Source organism: Oncorhynchus keta, chromosome 21 (genome assembly GCF_023373465.1).
Source record: "Oncorhynchus keta strain PuntledgeMale-10-30-2019 chromosome 21, Oket_V2, whole genome shotgun sequence".
Taxonomy (NCBI): domain Eukaryota; kingdom Metazoa; phylum Chordata; class Actinopteri; order Salmoniformes; family Salmonidae; genus Oncorhynchus; species Oncorhynchus keta.
In genome coordinates this window covers 59881955-59906831 of record NC_068441.1, presented here as the reverse complement: position 1 = coordinate 59906831, position 24877 = coordinate 59881955, and the positions used below count along the sequence as shown (strand labels likewise).

The 24877-nt window shown below is 44.6% G+C and overlaps 1 protein-coding gene across 12 annotated transcripts in view; it reads left to right on the top strand.

Annotated features, from left to right (window-relative positions):
- The window catches only part of hdac11 (histone deacetylase 11), a 73380-nt gene that overhangs the window by 6170 nt on the left and 42333 nt on the right, over positions 1 to 24877 (top strand). For 10 of the 12 annotated variants that reach the window (XM_052474549.1, XM_052474548.1, XM_052474547.1 and 7 more), the window contains exons 2-5: positions 4580 to 4728; positions 5222 to 5322; positions 11881 to 11997; positions 23821 to 23863. In XM_052474549.1, coding sequence (XP_052330509.1) covers positions 4580 to 4728; positions 5222 to 5322; positions 11881 to 11997; positions 23821 to 23863 — 410 coding nt within the window. The remainder of the gene's footprint in view (positions 1 to 4579; positions 4729 to 5221; positions 5323 to 11880; positions 11998 to 23820; positions 23864 to 24877) is intronic. The other 2 variants (XM_052474550.1, XM_052474551.1) reach the window with 2 other exon arrangements.

The window sequence follows — 24877 nt, the reverse complement described above, 5'->3', positions numbered from 1 at the left end:
AGATGAAGTACAGTGGTAACACATTTAGTCGTTGTATAAATGCAGAATATCTGTATTTCCATTTGAACTTTGTCGTGATTGTAAATGGTTGGAAGTGTAGTGATAATTCAACAAATTTCTGGCTGTCTTCTTGAGTGGGTGAATAAAGGTTGAAATCTTTTTCATCAACGTCTCAACCAAATATGACCTTAATGTCCACATTGCAGTGGTGTGTCCAGTGTTTGTGTGGAATTCCAGATGAAAACAGTGATGCCAGGGGTGTATTCATTACAGAAACCATCGTTTAAGATCCAAACGGAAGCAATCAGCGCAAATAGAACTAAACGGGGAGAGACCTGAATTTGTCCAATAGAAACTCTCGTTTGTGTTTTCCATTTGGCGTAAACAGTTTCTGTTGAACAGTTTTACAAATGGTGACACAGTTTGCTACAGAATTGTAATAATGTTGACTCCCCTGAACAACATGTCTCACACAGAACACAAGGGGAAAGTAGGTAGTTGCCAAATAACTGATATTGAGGCTGATAAACTGCATCAAAGTTGGGGGTTGGCTGCATCTTCCCCGCGTCATAAGAGGTGGTTTAGTATTAAATATGTTTTTATTTAACCTTTTATTTCACAAGTCAGTTAAGAACACATTCTTATTTTCATTAACGGCCTAGAAACAGTGGGTTAACTGCCTTGTTCAGGGGCAGAAGGACAGATTTTTACCTAGTCAGCTCGGTGATTCTATCTTCCAACCTTTCGGTTACTAGTCCAACGCTCTAACCACTAGGCTACCCTGCCGCCCCTCCACTCTAACCACTAGGCTACGCTGCCGCCCCTCCACTCTAACCACTAGGCTACCCTGCCGCCCCTCCACTCTAACCACTAGGCTACGCTGCCGCCCCTCCACTCTAACCACTAGGCTACCCTGCCTCCCTCCACTCTAACCACTAGGCTACGCTGCCTCCCTCCACTCTAACCACTAGGCTACCCTGCCACCCCTCCACTCTAACCACTAGGCTACCCTGCCGCCCCTCCACTCTAACCACTAGGCTACGCTGCCTCCCCTCCACTCTAACCACTAGGCTACGCTGCCGCCCCTCCACTCTAACCACTAGGCTACACTGCCTCCCCTCCACTCTAACCACTAGGCTACCCTGCCTCCCCTCCACTCTAACCACTAGGCTACGCTGCCCCCCTCCACCTAACCACTAGGCTACGCTGCCTCCCTCCACTCTAACCACTAGGCTACCCTGCCACCCCTCCACTCTAACCACTAGGCTACGCTGCCTCCCTCCACTCTAACCACTAGGCTACCCTGCCGCCCCTCCACTCTAACCACTAGGCTACCCTGCCTCCCCTCCACTCTAACCACTAGGCTACGCTGCCTCCCCTCCACTCTAACCACTAGGCTACCCTGCCGCCCCTCCACTCTAACCACTAGGCTACGCTGCCTCCTCTACACTCTAACCACTAGGCTACCCTGCCGCCCCTCCACTCTAACCTCTAGGCTACCCTGCCACCCCTCCACTCTAACCACTAGGCTACGCTGCCTCCCCTCCACTCTAACCACTAGGCTACCCTGCCGCCCCTCCACTCTAACCACTAGGCTACGCTGCCTCCTCTACACTCTAACCACTAGGCTACCCTGCCTCCCCCCCTCCCCTAACCACTAGGCTACGCTGCCGCCCTCCACCTAACCACTAGCTACACTGCCACCCCTCCACTCTAACCACTAGGCTACGCTGCCTCCCTCCACTCTAACCACTAGGCTACGCTGCCTCCCCTCCACTCTAACCACTAGGCTACCCTGCCTCCCCTCCACTCTAACCACTAGGCTACACTGCCTCCCCTCCACTCTAACCACTAGGCTACCCTGCCTCCCCTCCACTCTAACCACTAGGCTACGCTGCCGCCTCTACACTCTAACCACTAGGCTACCTGCCGCCCTCCCCTCTAACCACTAGGCTACGCTGCCTCCCCTCCACTCTAACCACTAGGCTACCCTGCCGCCTCTACACTCTAACCACTAGGCTACGCTGCCTCCCCTCCACTCTAACCACTAGGCTACTCTAACCACTAGGCTACGCTGCCTCCTCTACACTCTAACCACTAGGCTACCCTGCCGCCTCTACACTCTAACCACTAGGCTACGCTGCCTCCCCTCCACTCTAACCACTAGGCTACCCTGCCTCCCCTCCACTCTAACCACTAGGCTACCTGCCTCCTCTACACTCTAACCACTAGGCTACGCTGCCTCCCCTCCACTCTAACCACTAGGCTACCCTGCCGCCCCTCCACTCTAACCACTAGGCTACACTGCCTCCCCTCCACTCTAACCACTAGGCTACGCTGCCTCCCCTCCACTCTAACCACTAGGCTACCCTGCCTCCCTCCACTCTAACCACTAGGCTACGCTGCCTCCACTCTAACCACTAGGCTACACTGCCTCCCCTCCACTCTAACCACTAGGCTACCCTGCCGCCCCTCCACTCTAACCACTAGGCTACGCTGCCTCCCCTCCACTCTAACCACTAGGCTACCCTGCCTCCCCTCCACTCTAACCACTAGGCTACGCTGCCTCCCCTCCACTCTAACCACTAGGCTACGCTGCCGCCCCTCCACTCTAACCACTAGGCTACCCTGCCGCCCCTCCACTCTAACCACTAGGCTACGCTGCCTCCCCTCCACTCTAACCACTAGGCTACCCTGCCGCCCCTCCACTCTAACCACTAGGCTACACTGCCTCCCCTCCACTCTAACCACTAGGCTACCCTGCCTCCCTCCACTCTAACCACTAGGCTACGCTGCCTCCCCTCCACTCTAACCACTAGGCTACGCTGCCGCCCCTCCACTCTAACCACTAGGCTACCCTGCCGCCCTCCACTCTAACCACTAGGCTACGCTGCCTCCCCTCCACTCTAACCACTAGGCTACCCTGCCGCCCCTCCACTCTAACCACTAGGCTACCCTGCCTCCCCTCCACTCTAACCACTAGGCTACCCTGCCGCCCCTCCACTCTAACCACTAGGCTACCCTGCCTCCCCTCCACTCTAACCACTAGGCTACCCTGCCTCCCCTCCACTCTAACCACTAGGCTACCCTGCCTCCCCTCCACTCTAACCACTAGGCTACGCTGCCTCCCCTCCACTCTAACCACTAGGCTACCCTGCCTCCCCTCCACTCTAACCACTAGGCTACGCTGCCTCCCCTCCACTCTAACCACTAGGCTACGCTGCCGCCCCTCCACTCTAACCACTAGGCTACCCTGCCGCCCCTCCACTCTAACCACTAGGCTACGCTGCCTCCCCTCCACTCTAACCACTAGGCTACCCTGCCGCCCCTCCACTCTAACCACTAGGCTACCCTGCCTCCCCTCCACTCTAACCACTAGGCTACCCTGCCTCCCCTCCACTCTAACCACTAGGCTACGCTGCCCCCCTCCACTCTAACCACTAGGCTACGCTGCCTCCCCTCCACTCTAACCACTAGGCTACGCTGCCTCCCCTCCACTCTAACCACTAGGCTACCCTGCCGCCCCTCCACTCTAACCACTAGGCTACGCTGCCTCCCCTCCACTCTAACCACTAGGCTACCCTGCCGCCCCTCCACTCTAACCACTAGGCTACCCTGCCTCCCCTCCACTCTAACCACTAGGCTACCCTGCCGCCCCTCCACTCTAACCACTAGGCTACCCTGCCTCCTCCACTCTAACCACTAGGCTACCCTGCCTCCCCTCCACTCTAACCACTAGGCTACCCTGCCTCCCCTCCACTCTAACCACTAGGCTACGCTGCCTCCCCTCCACTCTAACCACTAGGCTACCCTGCCTCCCCTCCACTCTAACCACTAGGCTACCCTGCCTCCCCTCCACTCTAACCACTAGGCTACCCTGCCTCCCCTCCACTCTAACCACTAGGCTACCCTGCCGCCCCTCCACTCTAACCACTAGGCTACCCTGCCTCCCCTCCACTCTAACCACTAGGCTACCCTGCCTCCCCTCCACTCTAACCACTAGGCTACCCTGCCTCCCCTCCACTCTAACCACTAGGCTACACTGCCTCCCCTCCACTCTAACCACTAGGCTACACTGCCTCCCCTCCACTCTAACCACTAGGCTACCCTGCCTCCCCTCCACTCTAACCACTAGGCTACGCTGCCTCTCCTCCACTGCAACCACTAGGCTACCCTGCCTCCCCTCCACTCTAACCACTAGGCTACGCTGCCTCCCCTCCACTCTAACCACTAGGCTACACTGCCTCCCCTCCACTCTAACCACTAGGCTACCCTGCCACCCCTCCACTCTAACCACTAGGCTACCCTGCCTCCCCTCCACTCCAACCACTAGGCTACGCTGCCGCCCCTCCACTCTAACCACTAGGCTACCTGCCTCCACTTGGTAGTTGCGTCATACATTTACAGAGTAATGACCGTGCCAAATGAAATAACGGATAAGTTATTCATAAATAGGAGAGTTTAGAGTTGGGTGCATCTATTCCACCTTAGTTACAGTGTAATGACAGTGCACATTTTATGAAGAAAGTTTACAGGTGACCATAAAGTTTGTATTATATCTGTTGTTTGTTATTCCCAGTAGTCACGGCACCCAGCTATACCTGGAGGTGCCGTCGTCATGTCTGCCTATCGTCTACTCTCCAGTATACAACATCACCTTCATGGGCCTTGAGAAACTACACCCCTTCGACAGTGGGAAGTGGGGGAAAGTCATCCACTTCCTAAAAGGTACAGGGGTAATTAATCAACCACATTTAGAATGTTTTACATCAGGGAGTGTAGCCTGGTTCTATGCTGAACAGGAAGGAGGAAACGGTATTGTAGCCTGGTAGTATCCTGAACAGGAAGGAGATAAAGGTAGTGTAGCCTGTTTGTATGCTGAACAGGAAGGAGATAAAGGTAGTGTAGCCTGTTTGTATGCTGAACAGGAAGGAGATAAAGGTAGTGTAGCCTGTTTGTATGCTGAACAGGAAGGAGGAAACGGTATTGTAGTCTGGTAGTATCCTGAACAGGAAGGAGGAAATGGTTTTATTCACCACTTGTATGGTTTGTAGGGTGGACACTGAGTCCTCCTTACTAACCTAGCAGGTCTAACCTGTTGTTTCTCTCTCACGCTCTCACTATTTCTCTCTATCTCTCTCGCTCTCACTCTCTCTCTCGTCTCTATCTCTCGATCGCTCTCTCTCTCTATCGATCTCTCTTGCTCCTCTGTCTTTCTCAGAGGAGAAGTTGATCAGTGATGGGAGCATCGTTGAGGCACGGGAGGCTACAGAGGAAGACCTGCTGGTGGTTCACACCAAACGCTACCTCAACAGACTCAAGGTGAATTGACATTAAACCCTACCTCAACAGACTCAAGGTGAATTGACATTAAACCCTACCTCAACAGACTCAAGGTGAATTGACATTAAACGCTACCTCAACAGACTCAAGGTGAATTGACATTAAACCCTACCTCAACAGACTCAAGGTGAATTGACATTAAACCCTACCTCAACAGACTCAAGGTGAATTGACATTAAACCCTACCTCAACAGACTCAAGGTGAATTGACATTAAACCCTACCTCAACAGACTCAAGGTGAATTGACACCAAACGCTACCTCATGACTCGGGGTGGGTTGACACCAAACGCTACCTCATGACTAGAGGTGGGTTGACACCAAATGCTACCTCATGACTCGGGTGGGTTGACACCAAACGCTACCTCATGACTCGAGATGGGTTGACACCAAACGCTACCTCATGACTAGAGGTGGGTTGACACCAAATGCTACCTCATGACTAGAGGTGGGTTGACACCAAACGCTACCTCATGACTAGAGGTGGGTTGACACCAAATGCTACCTCATGACTCGGGTGGGTTGACACCAAACGCTACCTCATGACTCGAGATGGGTTGACACCAAACGCTACCTCATGACTCGAGATGGGTTGACACCAAACGCTACCTCATGACTCGAGATGGGTTGACACCAAACGCTACCTCAACAGACTGTATTGCTTCTCTCTGGTTCTCCTAGGAGTCACATGGTATTGTGTAGTACACCAAACAGTACACCAAATCCTAACCCTACTCCTCCTCTTTCCTCCACCTCCTTATTCTTTTTCCCTCTTTCCCCTTTTCTACTTCGTATCTTCTCTCTCCTCCGAGCTCTTCCTCCTTCTCCTCTCAGCACTCAAACTACTCAAAACAAAATGTTGATACAAATCAGGGAATATTATATTGTATCAAAGCTTATTTAGGTTCATGTGGAAAAACATGTTTAAAATCTGTCTGTTTGTTGCTGTTCACTTTATTAAATTACACAGAATAGGGGCCCAGATATGTTTATTGGTGTTTACTCATTCAGGTAAACAGAATAGGGGCCCAGATATGTTTGTTGGTGTTTACTCATTCAGGTAAACAGAATAGGGGCCCAGATATGTTTGTTGGTGTTTACTCATTCAGGTAAACAGAATAGGGGCCCAGATATGTTTGTTGGTGTTTACTCATTCAGGTAAACAGAATAGGGGCCCAGATATGTTTATTGGTGTTTACTCATTCAGGTAAACAGAATAGGGGCCCAGATATGTTTGTTGGTGTTTACTCATTCAGGTAAACAGAATAGGGGCCCAGATATGTTTATTGGTGTTTACTCATTCAGGTAAACAGAATAGGGGCCCAGATATGTTTGTTGGTGTTTACTCATTCAGGTAAACAGAATAGGGGCCCAGATATGTTTGTTGGTGTTTACTCATTCAGGTAAACAGAATAGGGACCCAGATATGTTTGTTGGTGTTTACTCATTCAGGTAAACAGAATAGGGGCCCAGATATGTTTGTTGGTGTTTACTCATTCAGGTAAACAGAATAGGGGCCCAGATATGTTTGTTGGTGTTTACACAATCAATTGCACAGAATAGGGGCCCAGATACAGTTGAAGTCGGAAGTTTACATACACTTAGGTTGGGGTAATTAAAACTCATTTTTCAACCACTCTACACATTTCTTGTTTACAAACTATAGTTTTGGCAAGTCGGTTAGGACTTTTTCCAACAATTTTAGTAATTTTTGAAACAATAATTTCACTTATAATTCACTGTCTCACTATTCCAGTGGGTCAGAAGTCTACATACACTAAGTTGACTGTACCTTTAAACAGCTTGGAAAATTCCAGGAAATTATGTCATGACTTTAGAAGCTTCTAATTGGCATCATTTGAGTCAATAGGAGGTGTACCTGTGGATGTATTTCCTGTACCCGAGGATGAAAATCAAAAGAAATCAGCAAAGACCTCAGAAAAAGAATTGTAGACCTCCACAAGTCTGGTTCATCCTTGGGAGCAGTTTCCAAATGCCTGAAGGTACCATGTTCATCTGTACAAACAATAGTACTCAAGTCTAAACACCATGGGACCACGCAGCCGTCATACCTCTCAGGAAGGAGACGCATTTTGTCTCCTAGAGATGAACCTACTTTGGTGTGAAAAGTAAATCAATCCCAGAACAACAGCAAAGAACCCTGTGAAGATGCTGGTGGAAACAGGTACAAAAAGTACTTTTTTGCCCGCTTTGAGGACAATACAGTGCCACTGACACGGCCCGCAACCAAAACCTGCGGACTCTCCTTCACTGCAGCCGACGTGAGTAAAGGCTGCAGACCCAGACGGCATCCCCAGCATCGTCCTCAGAGCATGCGCAGACCAGCTGGCTGGTGTGTTTACGGACATATTCAATCAATCCTTATCCCAGTCTGCTGTTCCCACATGCTTCAAGAGCGCCACCATTGTCCCTGTTCCCAAGAAAGCTAAGGTAACTGAACTAAACGACTACTGCCCCGTAGCACTCACTTCCGTCATTGTGAAGTGCTTTGAGAGACTAATCAAGGACCATATCACCTCCACCCTACCTGAAACCTTAGACCCACTCCAATTTGCTTACCGCCCAAATAGGTCCACAGACGATGCAACCACACTGCACACTGCCCTACCCATCTGGACAAGAGGAATACCTATGTGAGAATGCTGTTCATCGACTACAGCTCGGCATTCAACACCATAGTACCCTCCAAGCTCGTCATCAAGCTCGAGACCCTGGGTCTCGGCCCCGTCCTGTGCAACTGGGTACTGGACTTCCTGACGGGCCGCCCCCAGGTGGTGAGGGTAGGTAACAACATCTACACCTCGCTGATCCTCAACACTGGGGCCCCACAAGGGTGTGTTCTGAGCCCTCTCCTGTACTCCTTGTTCACCCACGACTGCATGGCCATGCACGCCTCCAACTCAATCAACAAGTTTGCGGACGACACTACAGTGGTAGGCTTGATTACCAACAACGATGAGACAGCCTACAGGGAGGAGGTGAGGGCCCTCGGAGTGTGGTGTCAGGAAAATAACCTCACACTCAACGTCAACAAAACTAAGGAGGAAACAGCAGATGGTGTTGGAGTAGTTCTTGGCTTTGCAATCATGAGTGAAGAGGGAGTACAGGAGGGGACTGAGCACACACCCCTGAGGAGCCCCCATGTTGAGGATCAGCGTGGCGGATGTGTTGGGCACAGGGACTATGGTGGTCTGCTTGAAACATGTTGGTGATACAGACTCAGACAGGGAAGGTTGAAAATGTCAGTGAAGACACATGCCAATTAGTCAGCGCATGTTCGCAGTACACATACTGGTTATCTGTCATACTGGTAATCTGCCCTGCGGCCTTGTGAATGTTTACCTGTTTAAAGGTCTTACTTATATCAGCTTTGGAGAGCATGATCACACAGTCTTCCAGAAGAGCTGGTGCTCTCATGCATGTTTCGGTCTTATTTGCTTTGAGAATAGAATTAGTTTAGCTCGTCTGGTAGGCTTGTGTCACTGGGCAGCTCTCGGCTGTGCTTCCCTTTGTAGTCTGTAATGGTTTGCTAGCCATGCCACTTCCGACGAGCATCAGAACCATTGTAGTAGAATTCGATTTTAGTCCTGTATTGACGCTTTGCCTGTTTGATGGTTCGTTGGAGGGCATAGCGGGATTTCTTATAAGCTTCCGTGTTAGAGTCCCGGTCCTTGAAAGCTGCAGCTATTGCCTTTAGCTCAGTGCGGATGTTGCCTGTAATCCATGGCTTCTGATTGGGGTATGTACGTACGGTCACTGTAGGGATGATATCATCGATGCACTTATTGATGAATCCAATGACTGGTGTGGTGTACTCCTCAATGCCATCGGAGGAATCCCGGAACATATTCCATTCTGTGCTAGAAAAACAGTTATGTAGCTTAGCATCTGCTTCATCTGATCACTCTTTTTTATTGATCCAGTCACTGGTGCTTTTTAGCAGGAATCAGGAGGATGGAATTATGGTAATTTGCCAAATGTAGGGCAAGGGAGAGCTTTGTATGTGTCCCTGTGTGGAGTAAAGGTGGTCCATAGTTTTTTTCCCCTCTGGTTGCACATTTAACATGCTGATAGAAATTAAGGTTCAACTGATTTAAATTTAAATTTCCCTGCATTAAAGTCCCCGGCCACTAGGAGCGCCGCCTCTGGGTGAGCGGTTTCCTGTTTGCATATGGTGGAACACCGTTCATTGAGTGTGGTTCTAGTGTCAGCATCAGTCTGTGGTGGTATGTAGACAGCTATGAAAAATACAGATGAAAACTCTAGGTAGATAGTGTGGTCTTCAGCTTATCATGAGATACTCTTCCTCAGGTGAGCAAATCCTTGAGACTTCCTGAGATATCATGTACCAGCTGTTATTTAGAAACATACACAGTCCACCGTCGCTTACCAGACACTGCTGTTCTATCCTGCTGATACCAGCCAACTGTATGTTGATAATGTGGTCGTTCAGACACTACTCGGTGAAGCATAAGATAATACAGTCTTCAGTGTCCTGTTGGTAGTTTAATCTTCCGTGTAGGCCATCTATTTTATTTTCCAAAGATTGCACATTTGCTAGCAGAATGGAAGGCAGTGGGGGTTTATTCGATCGCCTACGAATTCTCAGAAGGATTCCCGCCGTCCAGCTTTGTCTTCGCCCTCTCTACACACAAATGACGGGGATTTGGGCCTGTTCCCGGGAAAGCAGTATGTCCTTCACGTCGGACTCGTTAAAGAAAAAAAAAGGATTCTGCGATTGTAGAGAGTGCAACAGGTCAGCTCCTCAGGAGTAAATGTCAATTGGTTTTTCATAGCCAAGCATTCATTGGTCGGGACAAGCATTTCAGGGTCCATAGCCAAAGGCAGAACAGCAGAAACTAGATCAGCAGCATGACCAGGTAGACCGGGGACAGCCAGGAGTCATCAGGCCAGGTAGTCCTGAAGCATGGTCCTAGGGCTCAGGTCCTCCAGGAGGGGAGAGATGAGAGAATTAAAGAGAGCATACTTAAGTTCACACAGGACACCAGATAGGACAGACAGCCCCACGGCACATATTGCAGCATAGATACTGGAGGCTGAGACAGTGGGGGTAAGGGGACACTGTAGCCCCATCAGACAATAACTCCAGATAGGGCCAACCATGCAGCCAACCATGCAGGAGATAACCCCATCCACTTTGCCAAAGCACACCCCCCACACCAAGACGACAGGCATGGCAGCTGTGCTTCTAGCTCCTCAGCAACTTTGCAGTAATAATTTATTTTCATTATTAGCCCAGAATGTTTTTTGTGTTATTACATACAGCCGGAAATAACTTCTGGATATCCGAGCGGCGGTAACTCCCCAGCATTACGACCAGGAACACGACTTTCCAGCATTGGATCTTTTGTTTGTACCCCCCAATAGGTATTCAGAGTGGACTTCTAGTCCGACTCCGGAGGAGTGCACACCATCCACTGCTTCCGAGTATATTACTCGCTAATGTTCAATCTCTGGACAATAGAGTAGACGAGTTCAGGGCGAGGATCTTCTTCCAGAGAGACATTAGGGGACTGTAACATACTCTGTTTCATGGAATCATGGTTTTCTCTGGATATACTGTCCCCGTCCATACAGCCAGCTGGGTTCTCAATACATCTCGTAGACAGGAATAAACAACTCTCCATCCAGGAAGAAGAATGGCGGGGATGTATGTTTTATGATTAACTACTCATGATGTGATTGTGATAACATACAGAAACTCAAGTCCTTTTGTCCCCTGACCTAGAATGGCTCACAATCAAATGCTGAGCGTATTACCAAGAGAATTCTCTTTGGTTATAGTCACAGCCGTGTATATTCCCCTTTAAGCCGATACCACGACGGCCATCAAGGAACTACACTGGACATTATGCAAACTGGAAACCACATATCCCTCAGAGCTGTTTGGTGGAGGGCTGTAGATAGGCACCGTACCTACCTCAGTATTCTGTTCAGTATTCTGCATTCACTTAATTCTTTATTTTATGACATATGTACGTGTATGATTATTTATTGTGTATACGTATTATAATCTGTATTATATTCCAGTGTAAGTTAGTTTTAGTTAGTTAGTTGTAGTAGTAGACTGTTGTTAATAACGCCATGCCATTTTAATATATGCCATTTAGCAGACGCTTTTATCCAAAGCGACTTACAGTCATGTGTGCATACATTCTACGTATGGGTGGTCCCGGGAATCGAACCCACTACCCTGGCGTTACAAGCGCCATGCTCTACCAACTGTGCTACAGAAGGACCACAATGTTTGCCAGCAGTAATCCCATTCAGAAATCACCTTCCTAAACCTAGATGTATATATTATTATTATATATTATTATTATATATTATTATTATATATTATTATTATATATTATTATTATTATATATTATTATTATATATTATTATTATATATTATTATATATTATTATTATATATTATTATTATATATTATGTACATCGGAATTTCCCATAGTGTGTGTGAGGATGATGTGTTGTTTTCTTCGTCCAATCCAGTGGTCCCTGATTGTAGCGACCATCACAGAGATCCCTCCCCTCCTATGCCTACCTAACTTCCTGGTTCAGAGACGGGTCCTGAGACCACTCAGAACGCAGACTGGAGGCACCATCATGGTAGGTTGGATGATGTCTGCCATAGATGTAGGCTTGTCAGCTTTGTTCTCATCAGCCTCTGTATTAGCTACTACTGTAACGTGAGGAATCTGTTGTCATAGTACAGTCTGGAGTTTTGTGTTCAGGAAATATTTGGTTGTTTTTGGCGTATCCTGGGAGAGACAGGCTTCTGAGAGTTTGAACAGCTGTGATGGAGATCCTTGTCCTGGGGCCTTCACAGGTATCAGAGCCTCTGAGGGGAAAGACTCTTCTCAAATTAGTATTGGAATAAATTCATTACTTTTAAACTTTTTTTTCTTCTTTACGGATAGAGAAGAATGCTTTTTCTTTTTATATCTTACTAACCTTCCCTGAGACCCATGAACTCAGAGAGCAGCCTTACTATGTTCTGATGACCTTTGTTGAAACCCAGTCAGTCTCACTCATGTGCCTGTTTTATTTGGTTCAAGGCCATGAGGCTCGTTTGCTGCAGTATCAAACCCTTGGTTGGGGTCATCCCTCTTAGCGTCGGATACTGCCTATTCAGCAAAACATGAGCTCTCTCTGTCTCTGTGTTTCTGTCTGTGTGTTTCTGTCTCTCTGTCTCTCTGTTTCTGTCTGTGTGTCGCCAAGGGAGAACTGAGTGGTTCACCCCACAGCTGTGTGTCACCAAGGGAGAACTGAGTGGTTCACCCCACAGCTGTGTGTCTGTGTGTCACCAAGGGAGAACTGAGTGGTTCACCCCACAGCTGTGTGTCTGTGTGTCACCAAGGGAGATCTGACTGGTTCTCTCCACAGCTGTGTGTCTGTGTGTCACCAAGGGAGATCTGACTGGTTCTCTCCACAGCTGTTTGTCTGTGTGTCGCCAAGGGAGGACTGAGTGGTTCTCTCCACAGCTGTGTGTCACCAAGGGAGGACTGAGTGGTTCTCTCCACAACTGTGTGTCTGTGTGTCGCCAAGTGAGGACTGAGTGGTTCACCCCACAGCTGTGTCTGTGTGTCGCCAAGGGAGAACTGAGTGGTTCACCCCACAGCTGTGTGTCTGTGTGTCGCCAAGGGAGATCTGACTGGTTCTCTCCACAGCTGTGTGTCTGTGTGTCACCAAGGGAGAACTGAGTGGTTCACCCCACAGCTGTTTGTATGTGTGTCACCAAGGGAGGACTGAGTGGTTCACTCCACAGCTGTGTGTCTGTGTGTCTGTGTGTCACCAAGGGAGGACTGAGTGGTTCTCTCCACAGCTGTGTGTCTGTGTGTCGCCAAGGGAGAACTGAGTGGTTCTCTCCACAGCTGTTTGTATGTGTGTCACCAAGGGAGGACTGAGTGGTTCACTCCACAGCTGTGTGTCTGTGTGTCTGTGTGTCTGTGTGTCGCCAAGGGAGAACTGAGTGGTTCACCCCTCAGCTGTGTGTCTGTGTGTCGCCAAGGGAGAACTGAGTGGTTCACCCCACAGCTGTGTGTCTGTGTGTCGCCAAGGGAGAACTGAGTGGTTCTCTCCACAGCTGTGTGTCTGTGTGTCGCCAAGGGAGAACTGAGTGGTTCACCCCACAGCTGTGTGTCTGTGTGTCGCCAAGGGAGAACTGAGTGGTTCTCTCCACAGCTGTGTGTCTGTGTGTCGCCAAGGGAGAACTGAGTGGTTCACCCCACAGCTGTGTGTCTGTGTGTCGCCAAGGGAGAACTGACTGGTTCTCTCCACAGCTGTGTGTCTGTGTGTCACCAAGGGAGATCTGACTGGTTCTCTCCACAGCTGTGTGTCTGTGTGTCACCAAGGGAGATCTGACTGGTTCTCTCCACAGCTGTGTGTCTGTGTATCACCAAGGGAGATCTGACTCAAATCAAATCAAATCAAATTTTATTTGTCACATACACATGGTTAGCAGATGTTAATGCGAGTGTAGCGAAATGCTTGTGCTTCTAGTTCCGACAATGCAGTGATAACCAACAAGTAATCTAACTAACAATTCCAAAACTACTGTCTTATACACAGTGTAAGGGGATAAGGAATATGTACATAAGGATATATGAATGAGTGATGGTACAGAGCAGCATACAGTAGATGGTATCGAGTACAGTATATACATATGAGATGAGTGTGTAGACAAAGTAAACAAAGTGGCATAGTTAAAGTGGCTAGTGATACATGTGTTACATAAGGATGCAGTCGGTGATGTAGAGTACAGTATATACATATGCATATGAGATGAATAATGTAGGGTAAGTAACATTATATAAGGTAGCATTGTTTAAAGTGGCTAGTGATATATTTACATAATTCCCATCAATTCCCATTATTAAAATGGCTGGAGTTGGGTCAGTGTCAATGACAGTGTGTTGGCAGCAGCCACTCACTGTTAGTGGTGGCTGTTTAACAGTCTGATGGCCTTGAGATAGAAGCTGTTTTTCAGTCTCTCGGTCCCAGCTTTGATGCACCTGTACTGACCTCGCCTTCTGGATGATAGCGGGGTGAACAGGCAGTGGTTCGGGTGGTTGATGTCCTTGATGATCTTTATGGCCTTCCTGTAACAACGGGTGGTGTAGGTGTCCTGGAGGGCAGGTAGTTTGCCCCCGGTGATGCGTTGTGCAGTCCTCACTACCCTCTGGAGAGCCTTACGGTTGAGGGCGGAGCAGTTGCCGTACCAGGCGGTGATACAGCCCGCCAAGATGCTCTCGATTGTGCATCTGTAGAAGTTTGTGAGTGCTTTTGGTGACAAGCCGAATTTCTTCAGCCTCCTGAGGTTGAATAGGCGCTGCTGCGCTTCTTCACGACGCTGTCAGTGTGAGTGGACCAATTCAGTTTGTCTGTGATGTGTATGCCGAGGAACTTAAAACTAGCTACCCTCTCCACTACTGTTCCATCGATGTGGATAGGGGTGTTCCCTCTGCTGTTTCCTGAAGTCCACAATCATCTCCTTAGTTTTGTTGACGTTGAGTGTGAGGTTATTTTCCTGACACCACACTCCGAGGGCCCTCACCTCCTCCCTGTAGGCCGTCTCGTCGTTGTTGGTAATCAAGCCTACCACTGTTGTGTCGTCCGCAAACTTGATGATTGAGTTGGAGGCGTGCGTGACCACGCAGTCGTGGGTGAACAAGGAGTACAGGAGAGGGCTCAGAACGCACCCTTGTGGGGGCCCCCGTGTTGAGGATCAGCGGGGAGGAGATGTTGTTGCCTACCCTCACCACCTGGGGGCGGCCCGTCAGGAAGTCCAGTACCCAGTTGCACAGGGCGGGGTCGAGACCCAGGGTCTCGAGCTTGATGACGAGCTTGGAGGGTACTATGGTGTTGAATGCCGAGCTGTAGTCGATGAACAGCATTCTCACATAGGTATTCCTCTTGTCCAGGTGGGTTAGGGCAGTGTGGTCTCCCTTGGTTCTCTCCACAGCTGTGTGTCTGTGTGTCGCCAAGGGAGGACTGAGTGGTTCTCTCCACAGCTGTGTGTCACCAAGGGAGATCTGACTGGTTCTCTCCACAGCTGGTTGACTGGCTGGCTGACTGTCTAGCTGAATGGTTGGCTGGCTGGCTGGCTTTCTAGCTTACTGGCTGTTTGGCTGACTGGCTGGCTAGATTTCTGGTTGATTTCATAGCATTGCTGGCCGGCCGGCTGGGCTGCACAACTGGATCCATGTATACTGTCAACACAGTGTATAGTCTTAGCTCCTCTGTATAGTCCTTGCTCCTTCACTGGGTCTGAAGTAGAGATCGACCGATTATGATTTTTCAACGCCGATATCGATTATTGGAGGAACAATTTTTTTTATTTTAAATTGTTTTAATAAATAAAAAATGTTATAGATATTTGTAATAATGACAATTACAACAATACTGAATTAACACTTATTTTCATTTAAGATAATACATCAATAAAATCAATTTAGCCTCAAATAAATAATGAAACATAGTAATGCCAGCCTAATCTCGGGAGTTGATAGCCTTGAAGTCATAAACAGGGCTGTGCTTCAAGCATTGCGAATAACTGCTGGCAAACGCATGTTTGAATGAATGCTTACGAGCCTGCTGCTGCCTACCACGCTCAGTCAGACTGCTTTATCAAATATCAAATCATAGACTTCATTATATTATAATAAACACACAGAAATACGAGGTCATTAATCAAATCCGGAAATGATCATTTCGAAAAACAAAATGTTTATTCTTTCCAAAATACCGTTCTGTATTTTATCTAACAGGTGGCATCCCTAAGTCGAAATATTGCTGTTACATTGTACAACCTTCAATGTTATGTCATAATTATGTAAAATTAGAGGGAAATTAATTACTGTCTTTGTTAGGAAGAAATGGTCTTCACACAGTTCGCAACGAGCCAGACGGCCCAAACTGCTGCATATACCCTGACTCTGTTGCGCTTTTGTTAAATCATCACCTGTTTTGCGAAGTACGCTGTGATTCGATGATAAATTAACAGGCACCGCATTGATTATATGCAATGCAGGACAAGCTAGTTAAACTAGAAATATCATCAACCATGTGTAGTTAATTAGTGATTCTGTTAAGATTTATTATTTTATTTGCATATAGTCTTGGTAGTGTGTCTGATACAACTGGAGATTGTCATAGGAGCACTAGATGAGAGAGAGAAGACATACCAGTCTGGTAGAGAGAGAGAGGGAAGCCTTAACAGTCAGAAGGAATCCATACCAGTCTGATAGAGAGGGAGCCATACCAGTCTGATAGAGAGGGAAGCCATACCAGTCTGATAGAGAGGGAGCCATACCAGTCTGATAGAGACGGAGCCATACCAGTCTGATAGAGAGGGAGCCATACCAGTCTGATAGAGAGGGAGCCATACCAGTCTGATAGAGAGGGAGCCATACCAGTCTGATAGAGAGGGAGCCATACTAGTCTGATAGAGAGGGAAGCCATACCAGTCTGATAGAGAGGGAAGCCATACCAGTCTGATAGAGAGGGAGCCATACCAGTCTGATAGAGAGGGAGCCATACCAGTCTGATAGAGAGGAGCCATACCAGTCTGATAGAGAGGGAGCCATACTAGTCTGATAGAGAGGAAGCCATACCAGTCTGATAGAGAGGGAGCCATACCAGTCTGATAGAGAGGAGCCATACCAGTCTGATAGAGAGGGAGCCATACCAGTCTGATAGAGAGGGAGCCATACCAGTCTGATAGAGAGGAGCCATACCAGTCTGATAGAGAGGGAAGATATACCAGTCTGATGGAGAGGGAGCCATACCAGTCTGATAGAGAGGGAGCCATACCAGTCTGTTAGAGAGAGAAGCCATACCAGTCTGATAGAGAGGAAGCCATACCAGTCTGATAGAGAAAGAAGCCATACCAGTCTGATAGAGAGGGAAGATATACCAGTCTGATGGAGAGGGAGCCATACCAGTCTGATAGAGAGGGAGCCATACCAGTCTGATAGAGAGGGAGCCATACCAGTCTGATAGAGAGGGAGCCATACCAGTCTGATAGAGAGGGAGCCATACCAGTCTGATAGAGAGGGAGCCATACCAGTCTGATAGAGAGGGAGCCATACCAGTCTGATAGAGAGGGAAGCCATACCAGTCTGATAGAGAGGGAGCCATACCAGTCTGATAGAGAGGGAGCCATACCAGTCTGATAGAGAGGGAGCCATACCAGTCTGATAGAGAGGGAGCCATACCAGTCTGATAGAGAGGGAGCCATACCAGTCTGATAGAGAGGGAGCCATACCAGTCTGATAGAGAGGGAAGATATACCAGTCTGATGGAGAGGGAGCCATACCAGTCTGATAGAGAGGGAGCCATACCAGTCTGATAGAGAGAGAAGCCATACCAGTCTGATAGAGAGGGAAGCCATACCAGTCTGATAGAGAGGGAGCCATACCAGTCTGATAGAGAGGGAAGATATACCAGTCTGATAGAGAGGGAGCCATACCAGTCTGATAGAGAGGGAGCCATACCAGTCTGATAGAGAGGGAGCCATACCAGTCTGATAGAGAGGGAGCCATACCAGTCTGATAGAGAGAGAAGCCATACCAGTCTGGTAGAGAGAGAAGCCATACCAGTCTGGTAGAGAGAGAAGCCATACCAGTCTGATAGAGAAAGAAGCGATACCAGTCTGATAGAGAAAGAAGCCATACCAGTCTGATAGAGAAAGAAGCGATACCAGTCTGATGGAAGGATAGGGAGAGAGGGAAGCCATACCAGTCTGATAGAGAGGGAGCCATACCAGTCTGATAGAGAGGGAGCCATACCAGTCTGATAGAGAGGGAGCCATACCAGTCTGATAGAGAAAGAAGCCATACCAGTCTGATGGAAGGATAGGGAAAGAGGGAAGCCATAGCAGTCTGATGGAAGGATAGGGAGAGAGGGAAGCCATAGCAGTTTGGTTGAAAGGTAGAGAGAGAGGAAGTCATAGCAGTTTGGTAGAAAGGTAGAGAGAGAGGGAAGCCATACCAGTTTGGTAGAAAGGTAGAGAGAGGAAGCCATACAAGTCTGGTAGAGAAAGAAGCCATACCAGTCTGATGGAAGCCATACCAGTCTGGTAGAGAGAGAAGCCATACCAGTCTGGTAGAAAGGTAGAGAGAGAGAGAAGCCATACCAGTCTGATGGAATGGTAGAGAGTGAGGAAGCGATACCAGTCTGGTAGAAAGGTAGAGAGAGAGAGAAGCCATACCAGTCTGATGGAATGGTAGAGAGTGAGGGAAGCCATACCAGCCTGGTAGAGAGAGAAGCCATACCAGTCTGGTAGAGAGAGAAGCCATACCAGTCTGGTAGAGAGAGAAGCCATACCAGTCTGGTAGAGAGAGAAGCCATACCAGTCTGATGGAAGGGTAGAGAGAGAGGGAAACCATACCAGTCAGAAGGAAGCCATACCAGTCTGATGGAAGGGTAGAGAGGGAAGCCATACCAGTCTCATAGAAAAGAAGAGAGAGAGGGAAGCCGTACCAGTCTGGTAGAGAGAGAAGCCATACCAGTCTGATAGAGAGAGAGGAAGCCATACCAGTCTGATAGAGAGAGAAGCCATACCAGTCTGGTAGAGAGAGAAGCCATACCAGTCTGATAGAGAGAGAAGCCATACCAGTCTGATAGAGAGAGAAGCCATACCAGTCTGGTAGAGAGAGGGAAGCCATACCAGTCTGATAGAGAGAGAAGCCATACTAGTCTGATAGAAAGGTAGAGAGAGAGGGAAACCATACCAGTCTGGTAGAAGGGTAGAGAGAGAGGGAAACCGTACCAGTCAGAGGGAAACCATACCAGTCTGATAGAAAGGTAGAGAGAGAGGGAAACCGTACCAGTCTGGTAGAAAGGTAGAGAGAGAGGGAAGCCGTACCAGTCTGGTAGAAAGGTAGAGAGAGAGGGAATCCGTACCAGTCTGGTAGAAAGGTAGAGAGAGAGGGAATCCGTACCAGTCTGGTAGAAAGGTAGAGAGAGAGGGAAACCATACCAGTCTGGTAGAAAGGTAGAGAGAGAGGGAATCCGTACCAGTCTGGTAGAAAGGTAGAGAGAGAGGGAATCCGTACCAGTCTGGTAGAAAGGTAGAGAGAGAGGGAATCCGTACCAGTCTGGTAGAAAGGTAGAGAGAGAGGGAATCCATACCAGTCTGGTAGAAAGGTAGAGAGAGAGGGAATCCGTACCAGTCTGGTAGAAAGGTAGAGAGAGAGGGAATCCGTACCAGTCTGGTAGAAAGGTAGAGAGAGAGGGAATCCGTACCAGTCTGGTAGAAAGGTAGAGAGAGAAGGAAGCTATACCAGTCTCATAGAAAAGAAGAGAGAGAGGGAAACTGAATGAAAATGTAACATATCAAGATATATTTACATTTTGGGGGATATTATTTGTATATTTTTATGGATGGTCCTTCTGTAGCTCAGTTGGTAGAGCATATATTATTTATAGATTTATTTGTTTATTCATCTCAAGGACTCAGCCTCTGTTGTGTTGTATTAGTGTTATATTGTAATGTGTTGTGTTGTTTCTAATCTATTGTGTTGTGTTGTTTCTAATCTAATGGATTGTGTTGTTTCTAATCTAATATATTGTGTTGTTTCTAATCTAATATATTGTGTTGTTTCTAATCTAATGTGTTGTGTTGTTTGTAATCTAATGTATTGTGTTGTTTCTAATCTAATGGATTGTGTTGTTTCTAATCTAATGGATTGTGTTGTTTCTAATCTAATATATTGTGTTGTTTCTAATCTAATGTGTTGTGTTGTTTGTAATCTAATGTATTGTGTTGTTTCTAATCTAATGGATTGTGTTGTTTCTAATCTAATGTGTTGTGTTGTTTGTAATCTAATGTATTGTGTTGTTTGTAATCTAATGTATTGTGTTGTTTCTAATCTAATGGATTGTGTTGTTTCTAATCTAATGGATTGTGTTGTTTCTAATCTAATGTATTGTGTTGTTTCTAATCTAATGTATTGTGTTGTTTCTAATCTAATGTGTTGTGTTGTTTCTAATCTAATGTATTGTGTTGTTTCTAATCTAATGTGTTGTGTTGTTTCTAATCTAATGTGTTGTGTTGTTTCTAATCTAATGTGTTGTGTTGTTTCTAATCTAATGTATTGTGTTGTTTCTAATCTAATATAATGTGTTGTTTCTAATCTAATATAATGTGTTGTTTCTAATCTAATGTGTTGTGTTGTTTCTAATCTAATGTGTTGTGTTGTTTGTAATCTAATGTATTGTGTTGTTTCTAATCTAATATATTGTGTTGTTTCTAATCTAATATATTGTGTTGTTTCTAATCTATTGTATTGTGTTGTTTCTAATCTAATGTGTTGTTTCTAATCTAATGTGTTGTTTCTAGTCTAGTGTGTTGTTTCTAATCTAATGGATTGTGTTGTTTCTAATCTAATGTGTTGTGTTGTTTGTAATCTAATGTATTGTGTTGTTTCTAATCTAATGGATTGTGTTGTTTCTAATCTAATATATTGTGTTGTTTCTAATCTAATGTATTGTGTTGTTTCTAATCTAATATAATGTGTTGTTTCTAATCTAATGTGTTGTTTCTAATCTAATGTGTTGTGTTGTTTCTAATCTAATGTGTTGTGTTGTTTCTAATCTAATGTGTTGTGTTGTTTCTAATCTAATGTGTTGTGTTGTTTCTAATCTAATATATTGTGTTGTTTCTAATCTAATGTATTGTGTTGTTTCTAATCTAATGTGTTGTTTCTAATCTAATGTGTTGTTTCTAGTCTAGTGTGTTGTTTCTAGTCTAATGGATTGTGTTGTTTCTAATCTAATGTGTTGTTTCTAATCTAATGGATTGTGTTGTTTCTAATCTAATGTGTTGTTTGTAATCTAATGTATTGTGTTGTTTCTAATCTAATGTGTTGTGTTGTTTGTAATCTAATGTGTTGTGTTGTGTTTGTAATCTAATGTATTGTGTTGTTTCTAATCTAATGGATTGTGTTGTTTCTAATCTAATATATTGTGTTGTTTCTAATCTAATGTATTGTGTTGTTTCTAATCTAATATAATGTGTTGTTTCTAATCTAATGTGTTGTTTCTAGTCTAGTGTGTTGTTTCTAGTCTAATGGATTGTGTTGTTTCTAATCTAATGTGTTGTTTCTAATCTAATGGATTGTGTTGTTTCTAATCTAATGTGTTGTGTTGTTTGTAATCTAATGTATTGTGTTGTTTCTAATCTATTGTATTGTGTTGTTTCTAATCTAATGTGTTGTTTCTAATCTAATGTGTTGTTTCTAGTCTAGTGTGTTGTTTCTAGTCTAGTGTGTTGTTTCTAGTCTAGTGTGTTGTTTCTAGTCTAGTGTGTTGTTTCTAGTCTAATGGATTGTGTTGTTTCTAATCTAATGGATTGTGTTGTTTCTAATCTAATATATTGTGTTGTTTCTAATCTAATGTATTGTGTTGTTTCTAATCTATTGTATTGTGTTGTTTCTAATCTAATGTGTTGTTTCTAATCTAATGTGTTGTTTCTAGTCTAGTGTGTTGTTTCTAGTCTAGTGTGTTGTTTCTAGTCTAGTGTGTTGTTTCTAGTCTAGTGTGTTGTTTCTAGTCTAGTGTGTTGTTTCTAGTCTAGTGTGTTGTTTCTAGTCTAGTGTGTTGTTTCTAGTCTAGTGTGTTGTTTCTAGTCTAGTGTGTTGTTTCTAGTCTAGTGTGTTGTTTCTAATCTAGTGTGTTGTTTCTAGTCTAGTGTGTTGTTTCTAGTCTACTGGGTTGTTGTTTCTAATCTAATGTGTTGTTTCTAATCTATTGTATTGTTTCTAATGTATTGTGTTGCTCTGGATAAGAGCGTCTGCTAAATGACTTAAATGTAAATATGTAAATGTGTTGTTTCTAATTTAATGTGTTTGTTGTTTCTAATTTGTTGTTTCTAATCTATTGTATTGTTTCTAATGTGTTGTTTCTAATGTGTTGTTTCTAATCTATTGTATTGTTTCTAATGTGTTGTTTCTAATTTGTTGTTTCTAATCTAATGTGTTGTTTCTAATATAATGTATTATGTTGTTTCTAATCTAATGTATTATGTTGTTTCTAATCTAATGTATTGTGTTGTTTCTAATCTAATGTGTTGTGTTGTTTCTAATCTAATATATTGTGTTGTTTCTAATCTAATGTGTTGTTTCTAATGTGTTGTTTCTAATTTGTTGTTTCTAATGTATTGTTTTTGTTTCTAATGTGTTGTTTCTAATCTAATGTATTGTTTCTAATCTAATGTGTTGTTTCTAATTTGTTGTTTCTAATCTAATCTATTGTGTTGTTTCTAATGTGTTGTTTCTAATCTAATATAATGTGTTGTTTCTTATCTAATATATTGTGTTGTTTCTAATCTAATGTGTTGTGTTGTTTCTAATCTAATATATTGTGTTGTTTCTAATCTAATATAGTGTGTTGTTTCTAATTGGTTGTTTCTAATGTATTGTTTTTGTTTCTAATGTGTTGTTTCTAATCTAATGTATTGTTTCTAATCTAATGTGTTGTTTCTAATTTGTTGTTTCTAATCTAATCTATTGTGTTGTTTCTAATGTGTTGTTTCTAATCTAATATAATGTGTTGTTTCTTATCTAATATAATGTGTTGTGTTGTTTCTAATCTAATATATTGTGTTGTTTCTAATCTAATATAATGTGTTGTTTCTAATCTAATATAATGTGTTGTTTCTAATCTAATATAATGTGTTGTTTCTAATCTAATATAATGTGTTGTTTCTAATCTAATATAATGTGTTGTTTCTAATCTAATATAATGTGTTGTTTCTAATATATTGTGTTGTTTCTAATCTAATATATTGTGTTGTTTCTAATCTAATATAATGTGTTGTTTCTAATCTAATATAATGTGTTGTTTCTAATATAATGTATTGTGTTGTTTCTAATCTAATATAATGTGTTGTTTCTAATCTAATATAATGTGTTGTGTTGTTTCTAATATAATATATTGTGTTGTTTCTAATCTAATATAATGTGTTGTGTTGTTTCTAATATAATGTGTTGTTTCTAATCTAATATAATGTGTTGTTTCTAATCTAATATAATGTGTTGTTTCTAATATAATGTATTGTGTTGTTTCTAATCTAATATAATGTGTTGTTTCTAATCTAATATAATGTGTTGTTTCTAATCTAATATAATGTGTTGTTTCTTATCTAATATAATGTGTTGTTTCTAATCTAATATAATGTGTTGTTTCTAATCTAATATAATGTGTTGTTTCTAATCTAATATAATGTGTTGTTTGTAATCCGTCATTGTAAGTAAGAATTTGTTCATAACTGACATGCCTAGTTATATAAAGGTTAAATAAAGTTAAAAAATGATTGTGTTGTTTTTAATCGAATGTATTATGTTGTTTTTAATCTAATGTATTGTGTTGTTTTTAATCGAATGTATTGTGTTGTTTTTAATCTAATGTATTGTGTGTCGTCTGTAGGCAGGGAAACTGGCTGTAGACCGAGGCTGGGCCATCAATGTAGGTGAGTTCCGTCTCCTCTCTTTCTCATGGCTTCTCAGTTTCACTGCCAATTCAACTCTTTTGAATTGACTCAGACAGTGAGATGGAGGTTGGACAGAGAGAGAGAGTGTGTTGTAGAATCAACCATTAAAGACTACTAGAACCCACTGGATTCTCCAATTACATTGAGTAAACTACAGGACAAAATTCAATCCCTCCAACCCACAAAGGCCTGTGGTGTTGATGGTATCCTAAATGAAATGATAAAATATACAATATATAAATATATATATATATTTCAATTGGCTATACTTAAACTCTTTAACATCATCCTCAATTCTGGCATCTTCCCCAAGACTGATCACCCCAATCCACAAAAGTGGAGACAAACTTGACCATAATAACTAACTATGGGAAAATCCTCTGCATTATCATTAACAGTAGACTTGTGCTGTTCCTCAGTAGAAACAAAGTACTGAGCAAATGTCAAATATGCTTTTTACCAAATTAACATACGACAGAACACGTATTCACCCTGCACACCCTAATTGACAAACAATGTGAGGTGTGAGGTATCACAATCTCTTTCAATAATGACAGGAGGATGTTGTTATTCTCCAGCTAGGATGGAGTCCGTCACTCCTCAGCAGGCCAGGCTTGGTCCTGTTTGTGGGTGAGTCCCAGAAAGAGGGCCAATTATCTACAAATTCTATCTTTTGGGAGGGGCAGAAAACAGTTTTCAACCAGCGATTGAGTTGTGAGACTCTGCTGTAGAGCTCATCACTCCCCCTAACTGGGAGGGGGCCAGAGACAATTACTCGATGCCGACACATCTTTCTAGCTGATTTACACGCAGAAGCTATGTTGCGCTTGGTGATCTCTGACTGTTTCATCCTAACATCGTTGGTGCCGACGTGGATAACAATATCTCTATACTCTCTACACTCGCCAGTTTTAGCTTTAGCCAGCACCATCTTCAGATTAGCCTTAACGTCGGTAGCCCTGCCCCTGGTAAACAGTGTATGATCGCTGGATG